Source organism: Oxyura jamaicensis, chromosome 1 (genome assembly GCF_011077185.1).
Source record: "Oxyura jamaicensis isolate SHBP4307 breed ruddy duck chromosome 1, BPBGC_Ojam_1.0, whole genome shotgun sequence".
NCBI lineage: Eukaryota > Metazoa > Chordata > Aves > Anseriformes > Anatidae > Oxyura > Oxyura jamaicensis.
This window is the reverse complement of record NC_048893.1, coordinates 138363119-138375726: the sequence shown is the minus strand read 5'-3', so window position 1 is coordinate 138375726 and position 12608 is coordinate 138363119. Positions and strand designations below refer to the sequence as shown.

Below are 12608 nucleotides of genomic sequence, written 5' to 3'. Positions count from 1 at the left end.
CACAGATATCCACTCCTCAGTACTACATCTATGCCTACACTGAGTATAGGTTTGCTTTTCCTAATTATCGATGCACTTACAGACCCCTTAGAAGCCATTCAGTGCAGGTCTCTAGGCCAGAGCCTGGAAATGATGGTGTTACATTAACCTCAAGCAAACCACCTCCATGAAAGATTGCCTGTTCCCTCAAGAGTGCATCCAAAAAGCCATAAGGAATACTCACGCCAAAATTCCTGAGATGTAAAGGGTTTCAGCTGACAAGTATGACAGGTAGCTGAACATGAAGACCAGCAAAGGTTCAATAGCAGAAACGTTGTGGGTGAATCGAGTCATGAGTGCCGAAACAAATCCAAAGACGATGCCAAACAGCATACCACCCAGCCCCACCACGAAGAAGCGAGCAAAGCCAGCAAGGATGTCGATGGATTCGATCTCTTCATACCTGTGCATCTGGGTGAAGGCGATGAAGATATTATATAATACCTATGTGTAAAAATGAGGATATAGCAGTTAGATTTCTTTCTGAAACTTGCAAACTTACACATTTTATACATACATACATGTGTATATACATGTGCCAGATATTACTTTAGACAGATCAGCAAACTAGCTGTTTCACGTTGCCTCTAGCTAGATAAATACAATTACTAGAGTTCCATTATTGGTGTTCGAGTAGAAGTCTTATGTAATCTAAGTTTTAATGAGTTGATTTATTGATACAGTAATTATAGCCTATCATGATTGACACTGAAAAATCCAGAGTAAATGGCTGTCACAACTGCATTAACACAAATATTCAAAGGAAGCTTTTCCAACCTGGCTGAAAAAGGCGCCAATCCGGCTCTAAACCTCTTTACTTTTAACATTCTTTTTTGGAGTTTCCCTCCATTTCCTTGCCCACCATGTTCCCTATAAATCCTATGTTAATGTAGCATCAGTGTGTGAAGGGGAAGTTCATAGTCTCTCTAACCTCATATGTTTTGGGGTTCATGCCATTTAAACTCCTTCCCAGGAATTCTGTGACAGTACTCTCAAATTCAAAGTAGGAACTAAAAGCTGTGGGACCATAAAGGGCTTAAAGACCCTCCATACTTATATTCTGACTAGAAAGCTTGAAATGTCAAAAATAAAAAGAAAACAACGTTGGATTACATGACAGATTGAATTCACTATATTTTATAAATTGGTCTGTAAAGATAATTTGATTTATTTTAGATCAGACACGTTTACCATACTTATATTATTAATTTCTCTCATTCAGAAATTCATGATGAAAAATCTTCAGTGTGTTCCTCTTTCATCCATTATTTAAAAACTAATCCAAAGTTTGAATGAATGGGGTAATGATAAAGATTTCTTAGAAGCTGCTGACAGTTGGTTGTCATTAAGTCCTGTCAGATCTATTTACAGGAAATGTCTAATATGTGAAAGTCACCTTTCAGTTTTGAACAGAATTTTAGGAACATCTAAAAACACCACTTCTCCATAGCTGTTGCACCAAAGTATAAGTTCCATAACACAAAACAGAGTAAAATCATTTGTTTTATCTGTTTTTATTTGGTCTTTCTTCTTCATATAGTTAATTTCAGAAGAGCATTAAGAAGATTAAAGCAGGTATTTGCAGGTAGAGGATTCAAGCTTATTAAGATAATAATTATTCCCCAGCTACTGTGCAGTCTTAAATTTCTGCTGGGAACATATAACCCTGAGCTGTCACAAAGTCTGTTCTCCAGGAGGCTCATTGATAATATTTCTGGGGGACAGACACAGCACAACAAAATATTTAATGTGAAAGCATCCCAAATTAAATAGTCATAGCTGTTTTTCCTGATGAATATTTATGAAATTAGGTTCTTCAGTGACACGTAAGGAAAAGAGGGTTCATGTCTCCCCACAGCAAGCAAAATTTCCCCTACTTATCATGCAATGTTTAATTACAAAGCCTGTTCTCTGTTCCCTCTTTCTTGCTGACTTCAACCTCTTTCTAAGACATGTGATTCCTTATAAATGATATGAAGGTAGTGATCCATGCTCACATTTGAAGAAGGTAATTTATCACCAGCAAATGATTTAGTAAGTTTGTCTCTCCTTTTCTGCCTCCTAAAGTAACTATACAATATAAGTGAATTTGCACAAAAATGGTACTTACTGAAATATGACATAATTTCCATTTTTTGTATTGTGCTTTGTGGAAGCAAACTGTTCTTTGCAACAACCTGCGTTGGACATCACACAAGTAAGGCCCCATGTAAATGTTGCTTAGCTAAGTTACCTTGCAGTGTTTCTAGCAAATGAGGTACTATAATTCTTTATAGAATCATAGAATAATAGAATGGTTTGGGTTGGAAGGGAAATTAAAGCATCCACATCTTCTCTGGGCAACATCTTCCAGGGTCTCACCACTCTCATAGTAAAAAATTTCTTCCCTATACCTAACATAAATCTCCCATGTTTTAGTTTAAAGCCATTACACCTTGCCCTATCACTATACACCCTGACAAAGAGTCCCTCCCCAGCTTTCCTGCAGGCCCCCTTTAGCTACTAGAAGGCTGCTGTAATGTCTCCCCAGAGCCTTCTCTTCTCCAGGCTGAACAACCCCAACTCTCTCAGCCTGTCTTCGTAGGAGAGGTGCTGCAGCCAACTAATCATCCTTGTGGCCTTCCTCTGAACTCAGCTCTAATACTTCCATGTCCTTCTTGTGCTGGGGGCCCCAGAGCTGAATGCCATGCTCCATGTGGAGTCTCATGGGAGCAGAGTAGAGGAGGACAATCACCTCCCTCAAACAGCAGTTCACACTTCTTTTGATGCACCCAAGGAAATTGTTGGCTTTCTGGACTGCAAACACACATTGCTGACTCATGTTGCGTTTTTCATTAACCAACACCTCCAAGTTCTTTTCCTCAGTGCTTCTTTCAATCCGTTCTCTGGACAACCTGTATTATTTATATGGAAGGAAAGCCTGAATCAGCTTAGGATGCCTTGGTTTGCTCACAGAGAAGGTATAGATTGATAGTTGACCTCATTTAACAAATTTGTGAATGTCGTGTTTCAGTGGTTTTTTTTTGTTTGTTTGTTTGTTTTGTTTTTTGTTTTTTTGGAGGGGACGTTATTGTGAAGTGGTGTGCCACTGGGTGACTGATAGAGCCAGGGAGAGGAAGACAGAGCATGACACTGTTGCCCACAGGGTACCTCCTCTGGGACTGGGTTCCCTGCTCCAGCTGCTGCTTTGTCAGCCTACGTGACACAGTGCATACAGTGTTCACATCAGAAGCATTGGAAGCAAAGATTTTCAAGTGGCTGCCTTAACCACCAACATAGACAGCCTTGAAAACTATTTCTCTCCTCTCTCTGACCACACAAATTTTATTTTATTCTCAACTTCAATGGCAGGGGCAGAGAGTATCGCCATCCTTCTCCCTAACACCCACACACGCAGTGGTCAAAGCCTTCTCCAGAGACATCAGAGACATGAATTCAAGCCCCTTCAAAGAGAGAAAATAATTTTACTTTGGTCTCTATTATGCAGGAGATTGCTTTAACTGTTCTGTGGCTGCACACAAGGAGGAGCAGATACCATTGGAGAAATGGTCACTGCAGCTTCATTTTGACTGTGGTGCGATATATAGGTGTTCTTAGAGTTTCTAAAATCAAGCCCCAGAGATTAAGTAGTTAGGGGAAATGTTCAGTTTTCTGATGCACACAGGTGCCCAGCTCCTTTCAAGATAGAAATGGTCCGGTTGTAAGCAAGGGCACAGCTTCAGAACCTGAAACACTTTTCAGCAAGATCAGGGTTCTCCATTTGTGTCAACATTTGAATGAAATCTGCACTGAATTTACCAACAACACTGTTTTGGATGGGGCTTTGAAATTCCACTAATGCGTGATACACAGTAGGACCAGTCCTGTTGCTGTCTACACACTGATACTGATGTAGACATTCTAATGATAAAAGTCTGCTCAGGAGAAGCCATTGGGAAAAGAAACAACAGGACCTGGAACCTTCTTTTTCCATTGACAGATATAGCCCATCTGTGGAGAATGAGAAAAGGTACAAGTGGGTACAAGGGTACAATTATCATCTTCTGTTCCAGTACCTGCAGTCAAAGGAATAGTTCCTAAATCTTCTTATTCAATAGACATTAAGTTTAGGAATTTTTAATATTAAGCTAATTTTTAATATTAAACTAAATATGGGAGAGGGGGAGCTATTGTTGCCTCAGAGATAATGCACAAGTTCAGCAACAATGCTACCAGTTTGTCCTGCTGGGGAGAAAGTGTTCAAGCTGATAAGCAGGCTGGACAGAACCAGGGGATATTTGTATTTAAACAATAGACTATATATATGTGTGTATTCAATATATCTTGGTGATATTACCTTTTAAACACATTGAGTTAACTCAAAGGAAACTGTTAAGGGAGAAATACTGAGGAAACAGTAAGATAAGACAGCCAAGGTAAACAGTTTTAAAGACTTTAAAATAGCAAGTGGCGTATCAGGGAGGAAAAGAAACCTATTGGGATCCATCCACCTGAAAAGAAGTTCACTCTTCTCTGACATAAATCAGGTAGAGACTCTGGAAACCTGCATGCCCAGAAAATGTCTGAGAGGTGGCTGATGCAGAGATGCGCCAGCAGGAGCTGACAAACTGATAGCAACATAGCTGTGAGAAGAGACCAGTGATGAGGTGCATGGGGCAAGGGGAACTCATGCCGATGTAGCAAGCCCTTTTATTTCTCTTGCTAACACCACCTTGTACTGTGGAGGAATGCCTAAATACCACTGGTTTTAAAGGGTTTCTGGTACTGCAGATTTGTGCTGTAACAGGATCCTGACTAAAAGCTCATGTAAATGCCATTATGGGTAGGACCCACATTGTAAACACGTGGGAAAAAAAGGAAGTCAGGGTAGAGAGCCAGTCACAAAATGGACCAAAAAAGTTCTTCCAGAGTGAGGAACAGGTATTAAGTTCTGAATTAGATAGATAAATCATGCATTATTTTGTTTGTTTGTTTGTTGTTACCACTGTCACACATTAGCAGTATGTATGCAAAGTTAAGTAACATTTGTGCCTTAATTCTACATCAGCTACACTTCTGATTTACCAAGATAAGGATTTAGTATCAATAGGCTGTGGCTTCAAGAAATTACTTCATTCCTTTTCCTTTTCACATTACTCATAAACTTCACTTCTCCCATGAAGCCTTTCAGCAGTGAACTCTGTACAGATTTAACAAGTCCAGGTAGTGCTGTACCTTATGGATAATAGTATCTGTATAGTTTTTGTGTGTTTTAGATTCCTGTGATTTAAATTCTGTAAAGATCGTATCTAGCAAAACTGCCTAACCTGCAGTTAATGTTCAGCACCTGAACAGTCCTCTCCGATCCTGTGCAATGAATTTCCTGTTTGAAATTTCTTGCTTGAAAAACAGGCACGTTCTAAATGTTTTGGTCAAATGTGGCCCACAGCTAGAATTTCATGTCGCTCCAAGTTTTAGTACAACTATGGAGAAAGTGATGAATGTATTAGCAACAGGAGCTCTGTTTATAAATAAATAAATAAATAAAAATAATAAAATAACAATGACAACAAAAAGAAAATTATTTTCCTATTAAAAACAAATAAATCTATTTTTCCAAAGTATTGTTTCTGGACACTTGAAATGACACTTGATACCCAAGAAAGATGAACACTTGTCAGATGACAATTTTTTTACTGATAGAAATAGACTTATGTGAAGTAACTCATGGTTTTGGAATGGTTTTGGAATTCCTGTCTAAGGTCTCTGGAAAAAATTATTAGAAGGAACCAGAGGAGAGATTGAGGCTGACAGAGATTGCCCACACCTGGCTTTTTTTTTTTTTTTTAATTATTATTATTATTATTATTTTCCTTTTATTTTTTTAAATGAGTGCTCTCTAAGGCATGGAACATGGGAATGTCTCTTTTATTGCTACCCCTGCTCTCCTCAGTCCTTAAGGAGTACAATTTTCTATTTGCTTGCACAACAGCAAGTAGGTTCCTAGGTCTTATACTAGTTCTATCAGCAAAATAAGCTTTTGCTTATCCATTCATTTCAGTGAATGCAAGAATAGAGTGTGTTGTCCAATGTCTAATTTGAAGCAGTAGCTCTTCCAAAAGCTCTAAACCAGCATGTTTTTGTAAGAGTTAATATAAAATGTAGTGTTTACATATATTAAAATTAGTTGTGGGTTGACAGTGGAACATACGATAAATAATGTGTCTAAGATTTCCGCAGGGCTGCTCTTGCCCTGTGTTCAGTAAACCTATAAGCTATGAGGGCCCAAAGAGAGGAAGACAAGGAATGGAAAGAAACTCACCACAGTAATGCCATCATTTAGCAATGACTCTCCAAAAATCATCATATAAAGCTGCTCATTAACAGAGGCTTCTTCAAAAACTTCCAGAGCTGCCACAGGATCCACAGCCGAAATCATGCTGCCAAAGAGCAGGTTTTGCAGCAGGTTCAGGTCGGTCAGGCCAAAGGCTTCAATCTGGCACACACCATAGAGGGAGAGGCCAATCCCAAACGAGTTCAGCAGAGATCCCAGCACAGACCACCACAGGATGGACCCACAGTTTTCAAAAAATGGACGAGTTGGCATGAAATAGCCCTCTTCCAGGACAATAGGTGGAAGGAGGTACAAGAAGTAAATACTTGTGTTCATCACTGGTGGGGATTTGTGATCGGTACCAAAGATGATCGCTCCAACCAGTGCTCCAATGGCAATCAGGATGCAGCTTTCAGGCATGAGTCTTGGTAATCGGTGGTAGAGATGGAAACCTTAAACAAAACATTGGGGTATTACTCAAGTTTAAATTAACCTGGTGCCAGACATGTTTTGCCTGCTTTTGAATACTTTGTCTGCAGATGGCCAGGTTCTGCTCTTAGGCCTGCAGCTGTAATTGTACAGACAGTACCATTCCCTTCAAAATTAAACATGACTTGTATCATTACGTAAGAGGAAGAGTTTGGCCACAAATCTCTTTTTGTCCCCCTTCCTAGCTGCCAATTTCTGAGCAAGTGTGCTTCAGTCTAAGCTTCATTACTACGAATGCAAAAACATCTTCAAAAAATCACTGCACAATTTGGAAATAATGTATTCTTAAAATTACTTCAGGTATTTTTGCTGAACAACTGCTGCTACCACCAAGCCTCTGGAGCACAGTATGTCCTGCCATCTCAAAGAGCCTCTCCATCCCTGGCCATGTGTCTGAAGGCTGCTCCCACCAGTCCTGAGGAGGATTCCTGGCTGCAGAGCTACTGCTGGATTTGGGCTAACCAGGAACCTGGAGGAGCCCAAAGGAGCAGCTCAGATGCCAAGGTCTGTTCAGCCCTTTTCAATTCCAGAAGTCCCCTGAAGCATTTCACAGACTCCAGATGACCCACAGACCGAGGAAGTGAATACTCATGAATACCACAATATACAAAGTAGCTCAGTTATCAACAGGAACCAAGTCACAGCTGCATAAGACTTTCTACAAGCTGATTAACCTTGCTTTTCTGGGAATTGTTGTTTCTACACAAAATAAACAGTACTCTGTAAAGAACCTGATGAGTTAGTTAAGTGAAACAAAACCAAGGCTTTCAGCAGAGCTGAAAGAACTACTGACAGCTATCAAATAACAGAAAAGAATGGATCCTGAGATTTTTTTTTTTCCTCACTAAAAATAAAGCTTCAGACCACACTACAAATGAAGTGGGCCAAAGACTTTTCCACTCAGAAAAAAATTCTACTCCAGGAAAAAAAAAATAAAAAAATTTAAACTGCCTGTGGGAACAGTGCCTGGAAGAAGGCTAGTCAACATTGGCAGAGACTGAGAAGGAGCTCATCAGCAGTAACGTGGTACAGAGAATCACACAGCTTGTTGCCACAGTGTGCCTCCACTTAAAAATATAGATATAATAGCCAGGTTATTTTACAGAGAAAGGTTGATACTTAGCATGTAAAAGTTATGGATGTGAATCTCCTCTTAGCTACCTTGATGTCCTACTACTGTGTGTTCATATAATCCTTCACATTTGACATGGATATTGATACAAATAACATCTAACAATGGCTCATCTATTTGCTGTATCAGGAACTGTATAATCTTATTGTGAATGAGAGATGCCTCATCTAGAAACGTAGGGAGTTTCTCAGAGTTTACAAGAATGAGAACGAGACAAATACACCCATAAACAGGCAGCCAACTTTAGATGGCCCTGCCAAGCTGGGAGGTTGGACCAGATGACCTCCAGAGGTACCTTCCAACTTCAACCATTCCATGATTCTTAGTGAAATCCGATGCCTCTGCTTCCACAACTGAAGCTAGGTCAACTTTCATCCCATAACTCTGCAGCTAATGACATGACTGCATTTCTGTGATGTTAGACTTATCCATGCTCAAAAGTAAAGGAAAATAAAAACATTCTTTTGAATTTTAAAATTATTTATATGGGAAACTGCGTTTTTTACCAAAAAGTATACTATAATCATAACACTAGTTATCTCCTATTTTAATTTAAAGAAAATAAATAAAAATCATGTTCAAGTCTTCTGTCAGTTTTACAAAATAAGGGGATTATTTCTCCTTTCAAAATGTCAGAAATGTTTCCTTCCTTGAAATTCTGAAATCCAAAAAGGAGATTAAACTTGAAGGTGACATTGAAAAAAAAATAATAATAAAAAAAATTTGAAAATCTTCTTCCATGGGACAGCCAGATTATTCAAAGTAATTCTTTCTCCCAAGTAAATTTGAAGTAAGCAGCTCCAAAATTTTCAACAACAGCAACAATAAAGTTTGTTGGAAAATTCCCAGCAAAGAAACAGGTATGTCTGGGAGGTGTCACAAAATTCTAAAGTTACCTTATTTCTTGCTCGGAACAAGAAGATAGAGTAGATGTGCTTTACAGCAATTCCTGTGCTTTTGTAGGTGCTGAATAAAGAAATTAGTCATGCTCACTACTAACACTGTCTGTTCATGCAATAACAACAAACCTGATTTGTAAAAAAAAATAATAAAAATAATTAAAAAAATATTACTTTAGCAGTGAAGATATCTGTTTGCAGGATTTGGACTCAGAACATCATCTACTGTGAAACTTGTGAATCATGGTCAGTGGCAATGATATTTAACAATTGTGTGACTATGACATGAAAACTGTACCTCTTCAGGCCACTTCCAGAAAATCATCGGTACTACCTACCAGCCTATTCTACAGCAATGTTTGAAAATCCCATAGAACTTCAAAGGGGCAGGGAAATCCCTTGTATGGAGCTCTTCACATTATTGACAACTTCTTCATTTATTTCATATTGCTGCATTAGTTCTGAAAGGTCAAATCCAAGTTAAGCCTTGCCATATAGATGCATAAGACACATGGTGAGCCATTTTGCTGTATTAATTACAATCTCTACGTCTCCATGAGCTGTCTCTCTTCATTCAAATACCTACACAAAGCCCCCAGAGAAGCTAGATGTATTGGTATATCTTCAAAAGGCTTTTATGCTACTTCTCCAATGACCTATACCTCTCGGACTGACTCTTTCCTCTGATACTACCTTCTGATCAACTTTAAACAACCATTTAAAACAAAAACTCGTAGGGAAATGTTTCCTATTATTCACATGACAGAAGAGTTCTTCCCACTTTCCTCTCCCCCAGAGTAAGTATGTCTGAAGTTTCAGTCATCTGTTTTTTGATTTCTACAGCTGTGTCGGATTGTATAGTCCGATATGATATTTAATAAACGGAACAAAGAATAGACAGCACTGTGTAGAGGACATCTATTTCTACTAGTTAACATAGACAGCCCAAGAGATATGAAGGTGAGAGGTCATATATTTACTTAAATAAGTTGGAAGCATTCAGAAGGTGAAATTTTGTCATTGTTCGATCACAATCTTTTCTTTCCAGGATGGATAAAAACAATCCCAGGCACAAAAATGCATGCAGGGTACTTGGTTACATGGCGTGTTTTTAAACTTTTGCCAACAAAGAACCCAAGATACCATTTTTACTTACCTATTTTTGCAAGAGACGCAAGAAGTATCCAAAGAGTAACTTCATAGGGAATTTGCACATAGTTATAGTCCACTGTGAAAACTTGTAACCTCTTCTCTTGTAAAGAACCAACAGCATCCTCGTGGTCAGGTTCATAGTGAGGCAGCAAACTACTGCTTGGCTTGAGCTCATCCAAATAAGCAGCAGCAGGAGGGCATAGCAGAGTCAACAGCAGCAACAGCAGCCAATTCAAAAGCTTCGCATGTGTGAGTGCAGGAGAGCCCATGTCTAGGGCTGTGACCCTCTTTTATTACAGTTGTAATGTATGATGGGTGCATGAAGGAATGCAGTACTCACACCTGTCGATTCACACTTCTAATGGACACAGCCACTTCTTCCTCAGGACTGCTTCATTTTCCTATTAGAGCTCATTAAAAAAACCCTGATGTGCCTGTGCTGTTCCCTGTGTTACAGATGGATGTGGAGTTTTTATGAAGATACCAATTCTGCAGCTTCCTCAGACCCAGATAAAGCCCAGACACAGCATCACTGTGTTAAAGTGTAAAGTCCTTCCCAGCTACATCATTTTTCCAACTATTCTGACTTTTTTTAATTTTCCCCAATTAAAAAAAAAAAAAAAAAAAAAAAAAAAAAAGTGCATCAATGTGCATCTTTCAGGCAGTAAGCACAGCACAAGTAAATAGTATCAGATAGGTAGGAGAGGCTCCATGCCTTCCTCTCCTGCCTTCACTCCCCGTCTGCCTCCCCAGAGCAGCTGGCACCTCATGTACCACACTTGGCACCGCTCACTGCTCCTGTCTCACCTTGTAACAAAACCATTTGGTGTGCAAATAAATGTACTCCGCACGGTTTGCAGTAGGGACATCTGGTGGAGGACTAAGCAAATTACGTTCTCATTTAGATTTTTTTTCTCTCTCTCAAATGCACGTATTTAAGTGAACACAGTTAACACACGTATTTAAGTTAGCACATAACAAATTTTGTTCTAAAAAAAAAAAAAAAAAAAAAAAAGAGCAGAAGATAGAAGATGTGAGTCAGATCCCATGCCTAAAACTGGATGCTGAGTACTCTTGTGTTTAACATTTGTTTTAACCACGCTAGCAAGGCATATACTGGACAACCACATTATCCTCCTCCAGCAAGACACTCGTCATTACGGAACATTTTTAAAAGTCAGTACCTCCTCCAGAAAAGCTATCATGTTTAGTGTTAGGCTAACAAAGCATTCAAGCACAGTAGTGCTGAGTAAAATCTGCTAAAGCCTGCATTGCTTATATTAGAAGTGAGAAAATTTCATGTACTGCCAATTACTCCTTTTACACCCACTGATCTGATTGTGTTGGAAAACTATGATGAATCTCCCAGGCTGTCGGGTTACCTCTAAATTAGCATGCACTGCAACCTAATGAGAGCAGAGATGAACCCTAAAGCAACCAGTGCTGAGGACTCTGCATCTGTACCTCGTGTTTTGGAGGGATTTCTTTAAACTAGATCTCAGCTGGTTCCACAGACCAAAGGTTCCCTCATGGGTGGAAAACTCCACTTGATTTTTTTTTATTTTTTTTTTTTTGTGGAAAGGGATCCAGTTTGTGCACTCTGCAATGCTCTGAAGTGCAAAGCAAAAAGCAAAAGGCAACAAGTGGTGGCAACTGGGAAATTTGCTTCAAAAGCTTATCATGATTGGAACTAAAACCCCAATGCAGATACAACTGCAATGTCAAAATTTGCTCCAGTGCAGCCAGTGATACTGGTTGATGCTTTATCTCTACGAGTGGCACTATCTTCTGCTTCTGCCCCAAAGTACCACCAACAATCCTCCCACTGAAAGCTTTGAATTCAACACAAAATTAGATAGGAGAATCAGGCCTGCTTGCAAAACAGTCATTCTTTTTTTTTTTTTTTTTTTTTTTTTAAATAAAATAAAATAATAATTAAAAAAAAAAAAATCCTGATCCTGCTCAGATTTTCTTAACTGCATTTCTCTTACTTAGAGCCATACACACAGACTACAACCTGTTTTGCAGGTAAGTGATATGAATCCTGGTGAGCTAGCAGCTAGACAACTGTAAGGGAGAGGTAACTAATTTAGAGTCCCTGGAAGCCTACTAGCTGTGACAACCATGTGATTTACAACCGTGATGCACCCATAGTACCAACAGGTTCAGTTGGACCCATGAGTGACCACTGCCACACAGTGCAGACATTTCTGAGCATGAAATATTTCACGGCTTGCATAAACACTTTCTCCCATTGCAGGAAGGATGGAGGTGCCTGGGATCATTCCTTACACAACATTCCTTCTCTCAACTGCTTCAGCATACCCAGTTGTGGCAACCTCCCAGAGCTTTCATCCTTGGTACTCTCCCAGGAGGAGGTAACTCCTTTATAGAGTTTGGATTTGTTCCACAGGACTGCACAAGAAAAAAAAAACTGCAAGATTTCTCTGGAGTTCCCTTTTTTAATATTTTTTCTAGAAAAAAAAAAAAAAATATATATATATATATATATATTAAAATGTTTCAGCAGAAATACAGTGCAAAGAGCAAAGCATTCCCATGTCTCAGCATCATAGTAAAAGAA

The 12608-nt window shown here is 39.1% G+C and overlaps 1 protein-coding gene across 2 annotated transcripts in view; it reads right to left on the bottom strand.

Moving 5' to 3' along the window:
- The window catches only part of SLC9A4 (solute carrier family 9 member A4), a 37956-nt gene extending 27021 nt beyond the window's left edge, over positions 1 to 10935 (bottom strand). For both annotated transcript variants that reach the window (XM_035316450.1, XM_035316459.1), the window contains exons 1-3: positions 10029 to 10935; positions 6341 to 6804; positions 224 to 483 (exon numbers count right to left, since the gene is read on the bottom strand). In XM_035316450.1, the coding sequence (XP_035172341.1) occupies positions 224 to 483; positions 6341 to 6804; positions 10029 to 10293 (989 nt within the window). In that variant the 5' untranslated portion in view covers positions 10294 to 10935. The remainder of the gene's footprint in view (positions 1 to 223; positions 484 to 6340; positions 6805 to 10028) is intronic.
- Positions 10936 to 12608: the final 1673 nt, after the last annotated feature.